The 21,328-nt window shown below is 50.8% G+C and overlaps 1 protein-coding gene across 1 annotated transcript; it reads left to right on the forward strand.

Annotated features, from left to right (window-relative positions):
* The first annotated feature begins 210 nt into the window (after positions 1-210).
* ECM1 (extracellular matrix protein 1) lies at positions 211-6,276 on the forward strand. Its single transcript, XM_058660207.1, has 11 exons — positions 211-420; positions 2,275-2,340; positions 2,419-2,520; positions 2,672-2,752; positions 2,831-2,917; positions 3,196-3,252; positions 3,569-3,891; positions 4,173-4,547; positions 5,046-5,266; positions 5,392-5,479; positions 5,844-6,276. Exons 1-11 carry the CDS (start codon positions 351-353, stop codon positions 6,072-6,074), a joined length of 1,701 nt encoding a protein of 566 aa, XP_058516190.1. The 5' UTR covers positions 211-350; the 3' UTR covers positions 6,075-6,276.
* The last annotated feature ends 15,052 nt before the right edge of the window (positions 6,277-21,328 follow it).

Consider the following 21,328-nt stretch of genomic DNA (forward strand, 5'->3'; position numbering starts at 1 on the left):
ACTAAGGGCCTGAGCATCTCTCGCCCTGTGATCCTCTGAATCAGTTTCTCTTGGGGTCATCAGAATGTTCCCTTCCCATCACCCCAATTCTTCTCAATCCTCTGAGAAGGCTCAGGATGTGTTGGGGAGGAGCAGCTACCAGAGGAGGAGCCACTGAGACTGAGTCACAGCAGGAAGCTGCAGAGGGCGGGAGATAGCAGCAGCCGGCATATAAGGAGGAGAAGCAGCCAGCCCTGTAAGCCCAGCAGCAGCCGGAGAGGAGCAGCTTCCCGCAGCAGCCCGGCCCTTCACACCCACATCTGCCTGAGAGGACCCTGGTGCTGGGTGCCAGGGACCAGTGCCTCCCCAGGATGGGGACCATGACTGGAGCAGCCCTGGTCTTGGCCTGCTTGGTTGTTGCTTCTGCCACCTCTGAAGGAGGTGAGTGTGGGCGAGGTCAGCACTTGGCAGCCAGTCCAAGCTGGCGCGGGCAGGGCCCCTGGTCCCAACAGCTCATCATTGGCAGCTTCCCCACTTAGGCCTCCTTTTTCTGGGCCAGCCCAGAGACGGCCTGAGGTACTAGAGCTTTCCAGCAGGAATGGGGGCACAGAGGGGTCATGGAAGGCCAAGCAAGCAAGCCGCTCAGAGAGTGCATGAGTTCAGACACGGGCTTCTGCCTGAATAGCTTACCCATGTGGGGGTCTATTGGAAGGTAAGGGAAAGGCCGGGAGCCCCAGACAATTCCAGACTGGTTTGCCTGATTCATGTCTACCTAGGAGAAGAAGGGGTGTCTTTCCACAGATAGGCCCCAGGTTCAGTCGTTACCCAACAAAATCAGTCACTTCTGCAGGCAGCTACTGAGAGCATGTCAGCTGGTCTAGTCTGTACCTTTGTGAGAGCCTAACACGTCATAACGTGTCGTGCCTCCCAGTTCCTGGTCTTGTGACTACAGATCCAGAAAGGAGGTTTCTTTCCCCATTCCTGTTCCAGTCCTCCAGCTCCTAAAATGAGGCCTAAACAGGAGGAACTGAGACGTGCCAGAAGGAGGCACTCACACTTCTGAGCGGGCTCTTTATCGGGGGCAACCGTATTTTGGTTTTGGTTTTTTTTATTTTTACTTACTTGGAAAGACAGCCACAGAGGAATTTCCAACATGCTATTTCACTCCCCCAAATGCCCACAACAGCCAAAGCTAGGCCAGGCAGCAGTCAGGAGCCTGGAACTCCATCCCGGTTCGCCACTGGGTGGCAGAGACTCATCAGTACCTGCTCCCCTTGGGGTCCCCCTTGGCAAGAAGCTGGAATCTGGAATGCAGCCAGGACTCGGAGCCCAGGGCTCTGGTGTGGGACACAGGGATCCCAAGTGACATCTCAACCACTGTGTCCAACTCCCAGCCCACTGTTTGAAGGACTCAAAGAGGGAGCTGAGGTGGAGCGGGTGGGCAGCCAAGCCCAGGTTGGCGTGATTCCGGAAGCCAGTGAGGCCTGGGAGCAGGGTGGCTGTGGGAGGATTCTGAGGGAAAGACACAGGAAATAAGGTCCTCCCGCCCCAACCCTTCATATCACATTCCCTCTAAGCCAAACCACTGAGCCATGTAGAGGTGGTGCCATCAGCATAGCATAGTCTTTCTCAGACCCCAGTCTTTCATGTCTAGCTGTTAGGGTACATGGACAGGTAGGTGCAGTACAAAGGGGTTTGTATCTTGTTCTTTCTTACCTCCTTTCTTGCCTCCTACCCCTTGTATAGGGCCACAAAAGGGTCCCCAAACTGCTCCTGTGGGGCCAGTGCCAAATTGTAACACCTTAGGCCACCACATGTGGCCTGGGCGTCCCATTTGGAAAACCCAGATGGGGTTCTGGGCTCTTGACTATGACTTGGTCTAGTGCTGGCCATTGTGGCCATTTAGGGAGTAAATCAATAGATAAAAGATCTCTGTTTCTCTCTAATTCTTCCTTTCAAATAAATAATAAATTTTTTTTTTTTTTTAAAAAAAGGCCTGTACTTCTGATCCACCTCCCTAATAATGAACCTAGGAAAGCAACAGAGAACGGCCCAAGTCCTTGGGCCCCTGCACCCATGGAGATCAGGATGGAGTTCCTGGCGTCTGACTGTCCTGGCCCAGACCTGGCTGCTGTGGCCATTTGGGAAGCGAATCACCAGATTTGGACCCTCTCTTTTCCTGTCACTCTCTCTGCCTTTCAAATAAATAAGTAAATCTAAAAACCATCACACACCAAAACAAGAAACAAAAACTCTTCCTACCCCTGATTTTCATTTTTCCCGCCCTTTCTCTAGACCCCGGGACTTCAGAGCAGAAGGAGCTGAAGCCGCAGTACAGCCCACAGCCCCATGTTCAGGAGGGTGAGAGTTTGGGGGATCCTCCCGGGGTTTGGAGCTGAGAAGAGCTCCCCGCCCTGACCACATCTCCCTCCCCTCTAGTGGGCTATGCAGCGCCCCCAGCCCCACCCCTGACCCGAGGCCTTCTCCCGGATCACCCTGACACCTCTCAACACGAGCTTCCCTTTGAGGGCCAGAGTGAAGGTGAGTCATGCCTGGGTTCTCTGTGTTCACCTCCCCACAGCCTCCTCATCTGCTCTCCTCCCCACTGGAGGCAAGGGCACAAAATGTGCTCCCTCTCCACCCTCCCAGCACCAGGGCTGGGTCGCTCACCCCTCTGCCCTTCTGTCTACAGTACAGCCATCTTCCGTTATGGTAGGCGTCCCAGTCCAACAGGAAGCACTGCCTCGCCTCCAGCTCCCTGCTGAAAGGCAAAGTGAGTAGTGCCCACTCCACCCCCGCCTCTGTCCCGCAGCTCTCACTGACACGGTCTGAGCTCTGCTCCTTTGTGCAGGTGCCGTGGACCGCCCTCTTGTTTATAAATCCTTCCCCTTTCAAGAAGAGCTGCCTCATCCTCAACTCCCTGTTGAGCAGAAGGAAGGTAAGTCATGCCCACCCAGCACCTTAGCCTCACAGCCTCCACCTGGAGCAGGCGCTTTGCAGGCAGACAGAAGGCTGTATAACCACAGACACTTGCCTTGCCAGCCTGTCTGCTTGCCTGTGCGCCTGAGGAATGAGCACCTGCTCCATTGTCATGTGACTCCATGGCAGGGCAGCAGCATGCGCTCCCACGTGCTTCTCTGTTGAGTCTGCTTTACCAAGGTCAGCGTTGAGGTCTGCCCCAGTGTGACTTTTGCCCCCCTCTCATTGTCTGTGCAGTGGAACCACTTCCTCCCCAACAGGAGCAGAAACCCTTCCCCGCCCAGCAGAGAGAGGGTGAGTAACAGCACCTTGGTTGGTCTTTACCCTCCACTTGGGCACTCAGGAGCCCTGGGAGGAGCATCTGGGAGCCTGTGTCCTGGGAAGCAGTTTAGGGAGTAGTGACCAGGGACTGATGAGGGTGGGGCGGGAAGTGAGGAATGGGAGATAGGAAACGGGGAGAGGGCGACACCTGTCGTGCCTTTTCCATCTTCTTTTCCTTGCAATGACTCACCCTGAGGGTTGCGTCTTCCACAGTTCCCTGCAACCTTCCATAATTCGGTTTTTCCCCCACATCCTACCAATCCTCCCCATTCTGTATCTCCCATTCTAGAAGAGCCAGCTCCCTTTGTGGGTGAGGGCTCTCCAGAGCCTCTGTCCCAGAAGCCACCCCAGCACTGCCAACCGGGCCGAGCCCGCGGGAGCTGGGGCCCCCGGCTGGATGGCTTCCCTCCTGGGCGGCCCTCTCCTGACAATCTGAACCAGATCTGCCTTCCCAACCGTCAACATGTGGTCTACGGCCCCTGGAACCTGCCACAGACTGGCTTCTCGCACCTCACTCGTCAGGGGCAGACCCTCAATTTGCTGGAGACTGGATATTCCCGTTGCTGCCGCTGCCGCAGCCGCACACACCGTCTAGAATGTGCACAGCTTGTGGTAAGAGTTGGGCTCTTGATGCAAAGGAGTGTCTTTTAACCCTCACCCCATCCCCAGATTGTGTGTGTGTGTTTGTGTGTACGTGTGTGTACGTGTGTTTTCAGGGCTTGGAGGCCTGGGAAGAAGCCTCACAGCCCTTGCCCTGGCCCCACCTTGGCCGCTGCCTCTGTGTACTAGGAGAGCAGAGGATGGCCACCACTGTCCCTTCCTTTCTGGAGTTTGGCACAGGGGCAAGGATGTGGGCCATGGGCTGCTGGGTTAACCCATCCTTCTCACTCTAGTGGGAGGACGCAATGACCCAGTTCTGTGAGGCCGAGTTCTCGGTCAAGACCCGACCCCATCAGTGCTGTAGTCGGCAGCGGGAGGCTCGATTCCGCTGCTTCCAGGAGGCTGCTCCCCAGCCGCACTACCACCTCCGGGCCTGCCCCAGCCACCGGCCTGGTATCTCTTTGGGCCCCAAACTTCCTTTCCCCCCTGGGGCACCCACGCTGGACAATGTCAAGAACATCTGCCACTTGAAACGCTTCCGCTCTGTGCCACGCAACCTCCCAGCCACTGACCCCATCCAAAGGCAACTGCACACACTGACCCAGCTAGAAGTGGAGTTCCAGCGTTGCTGCCGCCAGGGAAACAACTACAGCTGCGCCTGGAAGGCCGTAAGTGGGCATCCCAGCCCAATCCTGAGAGCCTGCCTGCCCGTCTGCAAGCTCTGCTCCTACCAGCCCGTCCATCCGTGCACCCCTCTGCTGTGAGCACGTCCACCCATTGGCCTGCTGTGACTCTGCGTGCACCCCGTGTCCGTCACCTGAATGTGTTCATCTTGAGCCTTCACCCTGCGGTTCTGGCCTCGTCCACCCATGACCCCACACACGCACCTCTTCACCATTCCATCCGTCCAGCTCTGGCTTCTCCCGACCTTCTCCACCTGCTGCTCCAGCTCAGCACCTGTGGTCGACTCAGCACCTCATCTGTGCCTCTACCCATCCCCCTGTCTTCCCAACCCCACACATCTACAGCTGCCCCCTCACCCACGGGTCCTCTGCCCTCCCCCTCTTGGCTCTGCCACTCCTAGCCAGGAGCAATCAGGGAAGCAGATGTCAGGAGAGCAGGTGCTGAGCGTCCAGGCTTCTGATGTTCCTCTCTCTGGCCTACAGTGGGAGGATGCCCTTGATGGATACTGTGACCGGGAGCAGGCTATAAAGACCCACCCTCACCCCTGCTGCCAGTACCCCCCCAGCCCTGTTCGGGATGAGTGTTTTGCCCGTCAGGCTCCCTACCCCAACTACGACCACGACATCTTGACCCTTGACCTCAGCCGAGTCACCCCTAACCTGATGGGCCATCTCTGTGGAAACCAACGTGTTCTCACCAAGCAGTGAGTCTCTGTCTTTTCCCCCTAATTCTCTTCCCTTTCCCATGAAAACCTCCCTTCTGAGGGGTCCCCTATGCTGAGCACGGATGCCCAGTGGCCCTGACTCGGCCCCTTTCACTCCAACGTAGCAAACAGATTCCTGGGCTGATCCACAACATGACTGCCCGCTGCTGTGAGCTGCCATTTCCAGAACAGGCCTGCTGTGCCGAGGAGGAGGTGCATGGGGGAGGGGCAGTCACAGGCTGCATGGGATGGGGGCCTGGGCTACAGGCTTACCCTTTCTCTTGATCACCTTGAGCCGGCCCACACAACTAAGGGCTGGTGGGTCCAGAAGTCATCATTACCCACCTGGCCCACTCCCCAGCTCGCAGTTCCTCTTTTGCTTTTGCTGAGCTGCCAGCTCTGGCATCTCCAGATGTGCCCATCTGTCAGTCACAAGGAATCCAGCTGTGCAAGGCAGTTCCCAGGGAGGGAACCAAGAGGCCGGCAGAGGCTGACAGGAGAGGGGGCTTAAGGCACCTAAGTGTCTACACCTAACCTGTGACCTCACCCTCCCCCACCCGCCTTGGTCCTCCATCAGAAATTGGCCTATGTCGAAGATCTGTGCGGTCCCCGACGTAACTCCTGGAGAGACCCTGCCTTCTGCTGTGACTTGAGGCCTGGGGACGAACAGACCAACTGCTTCAACATCAATTACCTCAGAAATGTGGCTCTCGTGGCCGGAGACATGGGGGACTCCAGGGGCCAGCAGGAGCAGGGCCCAACTCGGGGAGCAACTGCCAGCCCCACCCTCAAGCCCAAGGCAGAGTGAGTCACCCCAGAGACTCGGAGGATCAGTTGGAGGGAACCCCACCCTGCCCTAACCCGCATACTGGGTCACACCCTCCTAAGCCTCTGGGAGTCCTGTCAGTGACCAGCTCCTGAGGCCCACCCCCGTGATCCCCATACTGGTCAGGCAACAGGTGCCCAGTGGGTTGGTGATGGGGCCATCACTAAACAGCTTGAGTTCGTTACTTGCCATCTTGCATTTATTCATGTATTTCCAAAGGGACACAGCCTTGTGAGTTTCACAGTGGAAAAGATAGTTCACATCCTTCAGTCCAAAAATAGCCCAGCCTGAAGCCTTACACTCTTCACTCCTGACCCCTTAGGACTCACACATTGATTCAGCCGGTGTTCATGTCCTGAAACCCTGTCTGTGTGCTAAGACCCGGGGGAGGGGGCAGGGTGCAACACCTGTCTGAGAAACAGCCCCTGGGTCATGTTATGGTAGAGCCCAGCCAGGGTGTCCAGCGTGCTTTGAGTCCCACAGGAATCCAGTCAGGTAGGAGGTAAGGCTGGCAGCACAGGCGCGCCAGGGCAGGCCTGCGCAGCGGCAGGATCTGTCCCAAGTTGTTTTGGGGAAAAGGAGCATTTGGCAGAAGTATCACTTAACTACAGGAGCGTCCAGCGTGGGAGCTCCTGGCTCTTGGGTGGCCTCACCGCCAGGGGCTGCGGTTTCCAGCAGAGGGGAGTGGGTAAGTCTGCGTTTTAGCCTATCGAGTGCACAGCATGGCTGGGATCCCCAAGTCAGCTCTCAGCGTAGGGGCCTGTGATGCTTGGGCTGCGCTGGCCAGAGGGCTAGGGCAGGAAGCTCTAAGGCCCTGCGAGGCTTCCCCCAAGGAACCCTGGGCCCTCCAGGCTGGCGCTGAAAAACAGGAAGGAGGACCTCTCTTTTCTGGAGGAGAGGCTAAACCACAGACAGGCAGGGGTTCAGCACTCAAGCCAAACCGCCTGGCTCCTCGCCTTCCCCCTCATAAATTTCTGTGACATTCATTTCTAACTAAGCAGCTTCGCAATGGGTCCACTCCATCTGCCCGTCAGCACGAAGGCCAATGAGCGCAGCGTTTGGCCCCGCCCCTGCGTTTGCGGCTTGCGAGGCCGTCCTGGTCCTCAGGTGGCCGTGGCTCTGCGGAGGCTGGGACGGCTTGAGGCGTGCCACCTCCTCCTGACCGGGCCTTGGGTGTCAGAGACTCCGTCATTGCAGGAACTTCGGGGTGGTGCTTCAAGACCCGGTTTAGAAAGCTCAATGGCTGGAGGGAGGGACATGGGCAAGCCCTGGACAGGCTGTAGGGGCAGTGAGGGAGAGAAGGAACGCCGGAGGAGGCAACCATAAAGGAAAACAGGAAAACGTGCAGGACAAGTGTCAGATAAAGGCATCCGGGGCTGAGAGAACATTGTCCGCAGCAAGCCCTGAACAGTTAGATGGAGGAAGGCCAGGAAGCACAGACGGGAATGCTGTTGGCAGGAAAATGGGAACTAGTTAGCATGTACGAAATTAGTTGTGTAAATAAACCATCGGATAATGATTGAAGCTCGGGGGTGGCAGAGGAAGACTTAAGAGCCGCCCTCTAAAGAGGAAAGCCTCAAGAAAGAATGTCAAGTTGAGGGGCACGGGAAGGAGAGGATCTCTGCCAGCCCAGGTTGTTCCCAAGGCACAGGAGCAGTAGAGGGAGAGCCCTGAGTGTTTGTGGAACGGACCGGAACCACTCCTGGCGAGCTCAGAGCAGGAAATGTTCTAAGAACTCAGAGCCAGCTAGCTAGGTCTTCCAGGAGACGTACCTGCCCCCCCCCCCAAAAAAAGTGCAGGGAGCCGCTGGGCACAAGGGCAGAAATTTGGACTTAAGTCTTGTTTTCTGGAAAATCTTGAACAGGTGAAGTCATGCCAACCTCAGTGATTGGCCTTGTAGAAAGAACTGTGCAAGAAGACGAATGTGAACATTGAGTTTTTACGAAACTGATAGATGCACAGACAGGTGGATAGAAATAGAGGAGCTGGAGGGGTCAGGGCTTGGAGAAGGAATTGCTGAGAAGTTTGGAGACTCTGAGCTGACGAAGGAGGATACAGGGAGTTGGAGTCACAGCATGTGTAGGTTGACTTCCCATTTTGAGGTTAGGACAACTGAGTCAGTGTTCAGGACTGAATGCTCATGTCTTCCCACGCATTTCTGTGGAAATCCAGGCCTCCAGTGTGATGCTTTTTGGAGGTGTGGCCTTTGGGAGATAATTAGGCCATGCGGATGGATTAGCATGCTGGTATACCATCATGTGAGCATGCTGGGAGGGGTCAGCAGCCCTGCCGCTGCATGGCCACACTGACCCTTTCATCCCCAACTTCCAGTCTCCACCACAGTGAGAAAAAAGGCTCCTCCTGGGGCTGGCATCATGGTTCGGTAAGCTAACCCTTCTCTTTCAAGTGCCAGGATCCCATATGGGCACTGATTCATGTCCTGGCTGCTCTAGTTCTCATCCAGGTCCCTGCTAATGGCCTGGGAAAACAGCAGGGGATGAACCAAAGCCTTGGGACCCTGCACCCACTTGAGAGACCCAGAAGAAGCTCCCAGCTCCTGGCTTCAGATTGGCTCAGCTCCATTGCAGATGGAAGATCTTTTTCTCTGTTTCTCTTCCATTCTGTATAGCTGCCTTCCCAACAAAAATAAATCTTAAAAAAAAAAAAAATGAAGACATTTAGGGTGGGCATTTGGTGCTGTAATTGAAGTGCCACCTGAGAAAGCCTTGGAAGGCCACCCAAATGTGTGAGGTGCTGCCACCCACATGGAAGAACCAGATGGCATTCCCGGCTCCTAGGTTCAGCCCGGCACAGCCCCAGCTGTTGTGCCCATCTGGGGAGTAAACTAGCAGAAGGAAAATCTGTGTGTTTCTCCTTTTCTCTGTCACTCTGCCTTTCAAACAAATAAAATACTTTTTAAACTATATATATGCTGAGCTACATGCATCCCATATCGCAGTACCTGGCTTCAAGTTCTAGCTCTGTTTCTGTGTTCCAGCCTCTTGATGTGGCTGGAGGCAGCAGACCATGGCCCAAAACTCAGATCCCTGCCACTCATACGAAACCCCGGTGGAGGGCCCAGCTCCTGGCTTTGGCCCAGTCCAGCTGCACGGAGCTGTGACAGGCATTGAGGAGAAACCAGCAGATGGGAGCTCTCTAGGTGTGGGAGATGGCCCCAGATCTCTGCCTGCTACCTGATGTGTGTGACCCACAGCCTGCCTGCTAGCCGTGGCTCCTGTCTTCAGTTTGGTGCAGCTCAAGCCATTGCAGCCGCATAAATTGTTGGACAGGAGATCTTCCTCTCTGTCTCTTTGGTTCTCTTCTCTGTATATCTGACTTTCTGATAAAAATAAAATAAATCTTAAGATTTTTTTTTTTTTTAATGAACATAGCTGACTAAGAAGTCTGAATGTTTTCATTATGAAATGATTAGGAAAAAGCATTGATTCAGTCTCTTTATTTCCCAAGTATTTCCCTTCTTTTGGGCCCTACCTCAAAAGTAGAAGCACAACCCACCCAGGTCTTTAGGCTGGAGAATAGCAGGGGTGTTAGCTTGGGGATAGCCTCATTAATCCCTCTTCTTCTTCTTCTTTTTAAAGCATTTTTTTCCTAATCGAACTTTTTCTTTAAAATATTTATTTTTGTTTTTATTTCAAAGTCAGATATACAGAGAGGAGGAGAGACAGAGAGGAAGATCTTCCGTCCACTGATTCACTCCCCAAACAGCCGCCACAGCTGGAACTGAGCCAATTCGAAGCCAGGATCCCCCAGCCTCTTTCATGTCTCCCACGCAGGTGCAGGGTCCCAAGGCTTTGGGCCGTCCTTGACTGCTTTCCCAGGCCACAGACAGGGAGCTGGATGGGAAGCAGGGCTGCCGGGATTAGAACTGGGAGGCATGTGGGAGCCAGGCACATGCAAAGTGAGCACTTTAACCTCTAGGCTATTGCACCAGGCCCGATCCCTCTTCTTTTCATTTCTATTTCAATCACCACCAAGTCTCCTAAATACTTTGAAGCCATCGACAGTGGAGCCACACTTTATAAGAGGGTTAGGTTTCATTTTAGCGTTTTTATTTTATTTTTAATATTGTTTATATACTTGAGAGCGATAAACATCCATGTGGACTTCTGGTTAGGGTGAGGAGGATAGATACGGAGGAAGGTGGGTAGGACAAATGTTTCAACTTCTTTTTTTTTTTCCTGTATCTGCAGGGGACATAAGGGGAAGATGCCACTCCTTGGTGTCAAACTACATCAGTATCCAGGGATAAGGGACAGTCCTTTGATTCTACTTTAGAGACCCCAATGTGGGCAACAATGTTCCAAGAGTCTAACTTGAGTAGTTTTGATAATTCTGAGATATCTGATTTGTTGCGCCAGGGTTGAGACAATCTGCCCGAGGTCTATTGACTGACCAAGTCCAGTTTGGTGTATCACAGACCCAGACACTTGCCGCAAGGCTTGGCCAGGAGAGTGGTCCAACCTGTTCTGCTTCACATCTTATGACAAGGCAGTCAACCTCCCCTGCTGGCCTAGATGAGCCTGCCATCATATCCTCTGTGTGCATCTGGACATGTTGTCCACTGCATGGCCGTCAGCAACTGAGGAGGCCCAGTCCCAGAGCAGGCATCCATGATCAGACCACATACATTGTGATTTGCCCTGTTTGAGTCCAGCGGCTTAGTTGGCGAGTCCCCCAGGACTCACCTGGGGTGACCTCAACTTGACTCATGGGTGCTATAGCTTAACTCACCTCACCCACCCCCATACCCAGCCCACATATATGCTGACAGTTGCTACCACGTTGTCCAGCCTGGCACACCCCCAGCCCTGGCTCTTACGCTCACCATCAGGAGCTATAGCCAGCAGGGGAGTGTATACAGTTCCTTACCCGGCCTGCTCCCAACCCTGAATCTTGTGCATACCAGTGGTGGTTCTGACCCAGCCTGGCATGGCCACCCCCAGTCTCAGCACTTGTCAAGGGATACTGCAGCCTGACTTATCCCTACCCACTCCCAGCCCCAGCCCTTTGCATGTGCTGGCAGGTGCTGTGGCTTGGCCAGGCCTGCCCCTGGAACTAGTTCTCAGGTGTGCTAACAGGTGTTACAGCCTGGTCCAGTTCAGCCTGCTCCCAACCCCAGATCCAGTGAGTGTTGGTGGTTGTGCTGGATGGGCCTGTCACCACCCCAGCTCTTGCACAAACCAGCAAGCCCTGCAGTCCCACAGGCTGAGCCCACGATTCCACTGCAGAATCTACCCCCAGACCTGGTTCTCTTACAGGGCTGTTGGTGCCGTGGCCCAGTCCCAAACATCTCAACCCCTGGTCCGACATTCATTCATTTGTGGGTACTGTGGCCTAGCTCTACCAGGCAGGCCCCCTCAGCCCTAGCTTTCCCATGGGAGGGGTGGAAGGCAGTAGGTGATGATACTTAGCCAGCCCAGGTGCAGGTGCCTTGGTCTGGCCCAGGCATGCTCTGGTTTCCCCTTCCTGAGCCACCCTAACTCAGCTCCCTCATTTACCTGCAAGTGCTGTGGCCTGGTCCATGGAACCCTCAAAGTCATTCCATGCCTGTCAAGTGACTCCTTTGGTGGCCCCCACTCCCACACAGTCCCAAACCCCTTCCCCAGGCAGTCTGCAGCCTCTCGCTGCAGTGGACCAGGTTTCTAAGGGTCAGGTTTCTAAGTCAGTATAGGTGTGATCCCACTTCAAGGTACTTGAGTTTGATTCCCACCTCTGGTTCAGACTCCAGCTCCCTGAGCCTGTAGCTCCTGGAAGATGGCATTGAGGGCTCAGCTGGGTTCCTGGCACTCAACAGGAAGACTGGCCTTGAGTGTGTTCCTGTGTTTGCCCCACCCCATTATAGACATTAAGAGAGTGAACCAGTAAAAGAGAATGTGTGTACGTCTCTCAATCTTCTCTCAAATAACAATCACCTAAGGTTTGCTTTCTTTTCTTTTCTTTTTTTTAATTTTTAAATGTTAATCTTTTAATTTTTATTATCTTTTTAAAGATTTATTTTTGTCCCGCTGCAGTAGCCTAGTGGCTAAAGCCCTCACTTTGCACACGCCAGGATCCCATATGGGCGCCGGTTCTAATCCCAGCAGCTCCACTTCACTTCCCATCCAGCTCCCTGCTTGTGGCCTGGGAAGACAGTCGAGGACGGCTTGGGACCCTGCACCCGTGTGGGAGACCCAGAAGAGGTTCCTGGCTCCTAACTTCGAATCAGCTCAGTTCCAGCCATGTGGCCGCTTGAGGAGTGAATCATCAGATAAAAGATCTTCCTCTCTGTCTCTCCTCCTCTATATCTGACTTTCCAATAAAAATAAATAATCTTTTAAAAAGCCTCAAAATTAAAAATAAAAAGATGTATTTTCGAAAGGCAGAGTTACAAAGAGACTGGTCTTCCTGATTTAGTCTCTAAGTGGCCCCAAAAGCCTGAACCAGGCCAGTCTGAAACCAGGAGCTTCTTCCAGACTCCTACATTGGTTCAGGGGTCCAAGCACTTGGGCCATTCTCCACTGCTTTCCCAAGCACATTAGCAGGGAACTGGAAGGAAAGGGGAACAACTGGGACTGCAACTGGTGCCCTTCTGGGATGCCAACCCCACTGGCAGCAGCTTCACCTCTACACCACAGCACCAGCCAAAATTACCTAAGTTCTAAGAGCTTCAGTAAACTATAACCCACAGGGCCTGGCGTGATAGTGTAGTGGTTAAAGTCCTCACCTTGCACACACAGGGATCTCATATGGGCGCCGGTTCTAATCCTGGTGACCCTGCTTCCCATCCAGCTCCCTGCTTGTGGCCTGGGAAAGCAGCCGAGGACGGCCCAAAGCTTTGGGAGCCTATACCCGCGTGGGAGACCTGGAAGAGCTCCTGACTCCTGCCTTCAGATTGGCTCAGCTCCGGCCGTTGCGGTTGCTTGGGGAGTGAATCATCAGATGGAAAATCTTGCTCTCTGTCTCTCCTTCTCTCTGTATATCCACCTTTTTATTATATATATATATAATATATATTATATATACATCATATATATATAATATATATTATATATACATCATATATATATAGGAATTATATGGTATGTGCAATATATATATATATATATATATATATATATATATATATTGCACATACCATATAATTCCTAACCAGAATATAGTTCAGTGTGTGTTACATGATAAATTTTAAATGTAATAAAATATAGGTAAAATTTGTCATTTTATCCATTTCATAGAAAGATACAGTTTTGTATGAGAAAGAAAAAACCATGAATGTAAATGCATAATGTCCAAAATTCCCACACCTTAATAGTAAGACAAAACAATCAAAATTGGGCAAAAAAATTTTGAGTAGTGTCTTATCGAAAGAAGATGCACAGATTGCTAATAAACAGCATCTAAAAAGATAGCGAACATCTACAGGATCAGGGAGGGACCACTTCACATCCGCTAAGATGGCACTTTGTGTAAAAGCAGCGATGGACTCTGTCAAGGTGGTGCAGAGATGAGAATTATCAGACGCCACTGGTGGGAACAAACGCTGGTGCTGTCACTTTGGAAAGCTGGTAGTTTGTGCAACACTTAAATACAGGTTTACTGCATCAGTCAGGAATGCTACTCTTTAGTATCCACCCAAAAGAAAATACATCCATAGAAAGACAAATAAATGTTCTTAGCATGGCTGTCTATCATGACCAAAATGGAAACTAAACTGGAGACCTTCTGAATGTCTATCACTGGAGAACAGGCAGAGGAAATACTGGGCCCACACTGAAGCATGATGGTGAAGCCTCCACCTCCCTAATGGAGGCTGGTTAGAGTCCCAGCTGATCCACTTCCCATCCAGCTCCCTGCTTGTGGCCTGGGAAAGCAGCAGAAGATGGCCCAAAGCCTTGGGACCCCATACCCACACAGGAGACCCACAGGAAGCTCCAGGCTCCCGACTTCGGCCTGTCTCAGGCCTAACCCCAGCTGCTACAGTCGTCTGGGGAGTAAGCAGTATTTAGAAGATATCATTCTCTATGTTACTCTGCCTTTCAAATAAATAAAATTATTATTATTTAAAGATTTATTTTGTTAGGGCCCTAAGTGATAGTGTAACGGTTAAGGGTCTCACCTTGAAGGTGCCGGGATCCCATATGGGCTCTGGTTCTGATCCCGGCAGCTCCACTTCCCATCTAGCTCCCTGCTTGTGGCCTGGGAAAGCAGTACCTGGGAAAGAAGCCACCGCGATACAAGCTGGTACTCATGGGGTATTCTAGTGCGTGCAAGGTGAGGACTTTAGCTGCTAGGCTACCGCACCAGGCCTGATTGTTCTGTTGAGCTATCATGCTGGCTCCATTTCAAATAACTTTTCAAACTGAAAAAAAAAAAATCATTGTTCCTTCCACCACAAAAATTATCCACCTACTGTCTCCATAGCTTTGCATTCTGAACATTTCATATATATATGAATATATATATATATATAAATCATATAGTACTTATGTCTTCTGTGTCTGAATTCTTTTACTGAGCATAACAACTTTGAAATTCAGCCATAGTTGTTCCTTTGAGCTGCTGGAGAATTCTCTATTGTCTCCTATACTTCATTTTTAAATTTTTAAAAATAATTTTATTTGGGCCTCATGCGGTGGCATAGTGGCTAAAGTCCTCACCTTACATGTGCCAGGATTCCATGTGGGCACTGGTTCATATCCTGGCTGCTCTATTTCCTTCTTTCTCTCTGTATCTCCTTCTCTCTGTAAATTTGACTTTCCGATAAAATAAATAAATCTTGGGCCCGGCACAGTAGCATAGTGGTTAAGGTTCTCACTTTGGACACACACCAGGATCCCATATGGGCGCCGGTTCTAATCCTGGCAGCTCCACTTCCCATCCAGCTCCCTGCCTGTGGCCTGGGAAAGCAGTCAAGGATGGCCCAAAGCCTTGGGACCCTGCACCTGCGTGGGAGACCCGAAAGAGGCTCAGAGCTCCTGGCTTCAGATTGGCTCAGTTCCAGCTGTGGTGGCTGTTTGAGGAGTGAATCAGTGGTCAGAAGATCTTCCTCTCTGGCTCTCCTCTTTGTATATTTGCCTTTCCAATAAAATCAAATAAATTAAAAAAAAAAAAAAAGACTAATCCTCCATGGTACCTTCAAGCACCGCCATTTCATATGGACACCCGTTCGTGTCCTGACTGCTCCACTTCTCTTCCAGTTCCTTGCAGTTCCCTGTTTGTGGCCTGGGAAAGCAGTAAGGACAGCCTGAGGCCTTGGGATTCTGCACCCACAGGGGAGACCTGAAAGAAGCTGCTGGTTCCTGACTTAGCTCTGGCTGTTGCTATTTAGGAAGTGAACCAGCAGATGGAAGGTCTTTCTCTCATTGTTTCTCCTCACTCTAACAATCTGCCATGCTAATAAGGACAAATAAATCTTTTTAAGATGTATTTGAGGGCCCAGCACGATGGCCTAGTGGGTAAAGTCCTTGCCTTACATGCACCAGGATCCTATTTGGGCACTCTGTGTCTGGGCTGTTCCATTTCCCTTCCAGCTCGCTGCTTGTTGCTTGGGAAAGCAGTGGAGGATGACCCAAAGCCTTGGGATCCTGCACCTGCATGGGAGACCCAGAAGAGGCTCCTGGCTCCTGGCTTCTGATGGCTCAGTTCCAGATGTTGTGGGCACTTGGGGAGTTGAACCAGCGGAGGGAATATCTTTCTCTCTGTAGCTCCTTCTCTGTGTAAAAAAAAAATAAATACATCCTTCCCAAAAAAAATAAATACATCCTTTTAAAAAATATGTTTGAAAGACCGAGTTACAGAGAGAGGGAAAGAAACAGTTTTTTTTTTCTGCCTATTCACTCTGCAAATGTCCTCAATTTCTAGGCAAAACCAAAAGCCTGGGACTCTGCCCGAGCCTCCCACATAAGTAGCAGGGGCCCAAGCACTTGGGCCATCTTCCACTGCTTTCCCCGGCACATTAGTAGGGAGCTAGCTGGGAAGTGGTTCAGTAAGGACTCAAACCCATGCTCATATGGGCTGTGAGCAGCACAGGCAGTGGCTTAACACACAGTGCCACAGTGCTGACCACAAACATGTTTTTAGACTCATTTATGCTGGTGAATACATAACTTGGTAAATTTACTGAAAAAAAATTGAATTACATGCTTAAAAAGAATGAAATGTATGATACTTGGACATCTCCCACTGCTTTCTCAGGTATGTTAGCAGGAAGCTGGATAGGAAGTGGAGTAGCAGGGACTCAAACGGGAGCCCTAATGGGATACTGGTACTGCAGGAGATGGCCCCAGGTCAGTAATTTGTAGTCTTCTTCTTGATGTAAAACTGTAAAATTCCTTTCAAAGACTAATTTGAGTTTCACAATTATTACTGTGTAGTATTTTATATATATAGCATATGTATATATATATATATATCACATTTTCCCTCAGTTGTCTTTAAAAAATGACTTTTTTATTTTTTTAATTACAAAGTCAGATACAGAGAAGAGAAAGATCTTCTGTCCGATGATTCACTCCCCGAGTGACCACAACGGTCAGAGCTGCACCGATCCAAAGCCAGGAACCAGGAGCTTCTTCCAGGTATCCCACACAGGTGCAGGGTCCCAAAGCTTTGGGCCGTCCTCAACTGCTTTCCCAGGCCACAAGCAGGGAGCTGGATGGGAAGTGGAGCAGCTTGGATATGAACTGGCGCCCATATGGGATCCTGGCACTTAAAGAAGAAGAATTAGCTCATTAAGCCATTTTGCAAGCCCTTGAATTGAATATCCATTTTCTTTCTTTTTCTTTTTCTTTTAAAACTTATTTATTTATTTATTTTGGAAATCAGTTACAGAGAGAGAATCCGATAATCTGAAAATCTTCCATCCATTGATTCACTCCCCAGATAGCTGCAACAACCAGTGCTGGGCCAGGTTGAAGCCAGGAGCTTGTTCTAGGTCTCCCAAGTGGGTGCAGGGGCGCAAGCACCCAGCCATCCTCTGCTGCCTTCCTGGGCTTTTTGCAGGTGGTGGCTCAGAAGTGGAACAGCCAGGACTTGCAAACTGGTGCCCACATGGGAAGATTGTATTGTAGGCAGCACTTAGCCTGCCACATTACAACACAGCTCCTGCAAGTCTCTTTTATCCCTTCTGGAGTTTCTTGGCTTCATCTTTATAAATTGAATATACCATCAAGTTTTCAAAAATCTCATCCATTTCTTCAAATATTCTTATGTCTACTGTTTCTCTCCTTGAGGATCTCTATTTCCTTCCAATGTGACATCCTTTTCTCTCCTGGATTTTTTAAAAAGATGTATTTTGTTTTATTTGAAAGGCAGATTTATAGAGGGAGAAGAAGACACAGAGACAGAATTCTTCCACCTACTGGTTACCCACTGTACTTCACTCTGAATGTTCCTCACTTGTGTTTCGATCCATTGATTTGTTCTTCTGCTGTGTCTAATGTGCTGCTAGCATATCCTATCTTAGCTCTTAATTTTGCGTAGTGTGATTTTCATTTGTTTTTAAGCTGTGTGTATTTGAAAGTCTTGCCTGCAGAGACAAAAGGCGCAACGGCGAGCTCTTCCACCTGCTGGTTCACTCCCCCAAATGGCTGTAATGGCCTGAGTTGGGCCAGACTGGAGCCAGCAGCTTCCTCTAGGTCTCCCATGTGGAAGCAGGGACCCAAGCCCTTGGACCATCATCCACACTAGATTGGAAATGGAGCAGCTGGGACACAATATGGGGTCACAAGGGATATACCAGCATCTTGGGTAGATTTACTCACTATAGCACAACCACCGACTCCTGTAAATTTTAGTTCCAGAATTTAAATTTTTTCCCTTGTTTAAATCATTTCTATCATTAAAAAAAGTCTGGTTCCCAATTTTTTCATTTTGGATTTTGTTCTTGAATGTAACAGCATAGCTGGTCTACAATTTGTGGCAATGACTTCCATACCCGAGGCTGTTTTGTTACCCTGTCTGCCTGTTATTCGCACCCTCTTCTACCCTGGAAGTGTCATTGTGTGCTGGAACTGCTTTTGCAATCTTATTTATGGAAACCCTCACTGGCCCAGGAGCCAGGGCCTTTCCATTCTCATTGCCTGAGGGGATGTTACGTAAGGAAGTCACACTGTGTTTGTAGCAACCCTCTCGTAGCTGAAGGTGAAGCCAAGGCGAATGCAGACACGTCAGTTGATATTGTTGAGTCACTGAAAAACCCTGGAACCCTTTGCTTGCAGGCTTTTGGAGGAAACAATAAACATCTTTATGGGTTCAGTGTTTGTCAGATTTTCTGTTATGTGTAACCCCAAGCATTGCCAACTGACATCATCCCTTAACACTCAGCTTTCCTCCCTGCTCATGTGCCTGGGAAAGCAGCAGAGGATGGCTCAAGCGCCTGAGCACCTGCACCCATGTGGCAGACCTGGACTCGAGAAGCTCGTGGTTCCTGGCTTTAGATGAGCTCATGGTGGTCATGTGGGGAATGAACCAGTGATGAAAAATCTCCCCTCTGTCTCGCCCGTATTTTCCTATAATTCTGTTTTTTAAATGCATAAATAAAGAAATCTAAAAACACAAATGAAAACCCTCAACTTTAAGTCTCATGTCCAGGTGACCCTGAACCCGCATGACCATGCTCCATCACACTGGGCCCTCATCCTACTCATAACGACCGGTTGTAGTGTGAGCTCTCTCTGGGCTGCAGACTCCACTCTCTGGCCTGCTGCTGGGCATAGAACCTCTAAGTAAATCTCAAAAAGATACCAAGTCAGGGCCAGTGTTGTGGCACAGAAAGTTAAGCTGCCACTTGCCATGGCAGCCTTCCTTATTATAGCGCTGGTTCAAGTCCTGGCTGGTCCACTTCCAGCTGCCCACTAATGCCTCTGAGAAGGCAACAGAAACTGGCCCAAGGCCTTGGGCTCTTGCTAACAGTTACCGGCAAAGCTCTGTCAGACCTTCCAGCTTAGCACAGCAATCAAAAGCCAGGAATTGATTACAGACTGGGAAGTTTTAATTGTGAAGTGAACAGTTGAGTGTGAAAAGAAGAAGGAACGGGTAAGCACCTCCCGGGAGGGATGCGGGAGACGGGGTGCCTCTTGAAAACAGAGAGGGAGACACGTTGGGGTTCTAGGAAAAGTCCTGGGTTTTTTAAGTCTTTCCTTATTCTTATTTGGACAGGAACCCACGAGGAAGACCTTCTCCCTTGGAGATGTCTCAACCAATTAGGAAATGGCTGGGCAATTCCTGCGCTGCCCACTTGAAAGTGTGATTCCTGGCAAGTTTTCCTTCTTGCTGAGGTGCCAGACTTCTCTGGGATTAAACACTGTCCTGTTTGCTAACGCTCACAGTATGTGCAAACATGGGGCTGTGAGATGGTGGCCCAGGCAGAATGGCCTCACAAGGTTTTCCCCGGACCTTGACAGATTTTAGTGGGCTTGGAGGTCTTGCTAACCACGTGGATACCCCGATGGAGCCCCTGGCGCCTGGCTTTGGCCTGGCTTAGCACTGGCCCTTGCCGCCATTTGAGGAATATACTAGCAGATGGATGAGCTCTCTTTCTCTCTCTTGATCTTTATTTCTTTCTGCCTTCCTATTACTTTGTGTTTTAAAAAATAAAATAGAAATGTCAAGAATGAGTAGAAGGCTCAAAAATAAAGGTGGAGAAGCTGGCACAGTTAATCCTGTGTCCTGTGGCACTGGTACCCCTTAGGGCCACCAGTTCCTTGCTCAGCTGCTCCACTTTCAATCCAGCTCCCTGCCAATGGCCTGGGAAAGCAGCAGAGGGTGGCCCAAGGTCTTGACCCCTGCACACCAGTGGGAGACCCAGAAGAACAACTGGCTCCCAGCCTCAAACCAGCTCAGCTTTGCTGTTGCGGCCATTTGGGTAGCAAATCAGTGGATGGAAGACCCCCTTTCCCTCACCATCTCTCCCTTTCTCTGCAATTATTTCAAGTAAAATAAATACATCATAAAAAATACAGGTGGGGAAAAAAGAAAGTAAGTGGAGGGAGAAACAGAATAAAAATGAAGGCAGGTGTTTGATATAGCCGTGGAAACACATCCTGTACAACATCATCACGGCGCCTGGTTTGAGTCCTGTCTCGGCTTTTTTTTTAAAGATTTACCTAGTTATTTGAAACTTTTAAAGAGTTACAAAGAGAAAGGGAGAGAAAGGAGAGAGCGAGAGATATCTTTAATCCTTTGGTCCACTCTCCAAATGACCATAGGGTCCTGAGCTGGAAGAGCCAGGAACTCCCACGTGGGTGCAGGAGCCCCAGGCCTTGGGCCACCCTCTGCTGCTCCCCCAGGCACATTAGCAGGGAGCTGGGTGAATGTGGAGCCACCTGGACTCCAACTGGTGCCTACATAGGGTGCCAGAGACATGGGCACCTGTTGAACACACTGTACCACGAGGCTCTCTCAGACGGGGCCTCTGAGCACCAGAACAGCGTCTGCACCCCCTGGGGCTGGTGGGGGGCGCCCAGGGCTGGGCCACCCCACCCCCCAATTTTTTTTTCTTTTTTCCTTAAGGCAGATTGAGAGAGGTCTTGTACCTTCTCACTCCAGGCATCATCTTCGACTCTCACTGAGCGGCCCAGGCTCCACTCAAAGTGGAGGTGAGACTAGCTGGACATCCCCCAGGGCCCACCTGGGGCTGCCCGAGCCAGCAGGTCAGCCTGCCGTCCCATTGCCCCTTAAAAGCCTGACTGAGGACCGCCTAGTGAGATGCAGTGCATCCCTGGTGCCCAACCCACCACCCGTGGCCTGAGAAAAAAAAAAGGATGAAAATAAGCAGATGCTTCTGTTTGAGAGACATCAGTTTGGACACCCATGTGATGTCATGGTACCTGAATTCAAGGCCAAGTCCTTTTCTCCATAATGATTGTGAGACCCTGGGAGACACAGGTGCTGGCTCAAATAGTTGGGTCTGTGCCACCCATGAGGGAGACCTGGATTCTAAGTCAAGCTACTGAGGAGTGAGCCAAGAGATGAGAGCTCCCTCGGTCTTGCAAATACTTTTTTTTTTTTTAATGGCAAGAAAATCACTAAAGCTTAATGAGACGTTAAGGAGGGGTTTGGAATGGCTGTTGTTCAAGCTGGGTGTGAGTGTTTATCTGGGACAAGTAAGAGTTGCCAAGTGGTGTTGAAGACCAAGCTGGAATTAGAAGCCTGTAAAAGAAAATTGGCATAGGTCAGCAGAACCAAGAGCCTCTCCTGCCTGCCGTGTTCAGGTGTCTGGGTGTGGCAAAGGGCCT

This window comes from Ochotona princeps, chromosome 2 (genome assembly GCF_030435755.1).
Source record: "Ochotona princeps isolate mOchPri1 chromosome 2, mOchPri1.hap1, whole genome shotgun sequence".
Taxonomy (NCBI): domain Eukaryota; kingdom Metazoa; phylum Chordata; class Mammalia; order Lagomorpha; family Ochotonidae; genus Ochotona; species Ochotona princeps.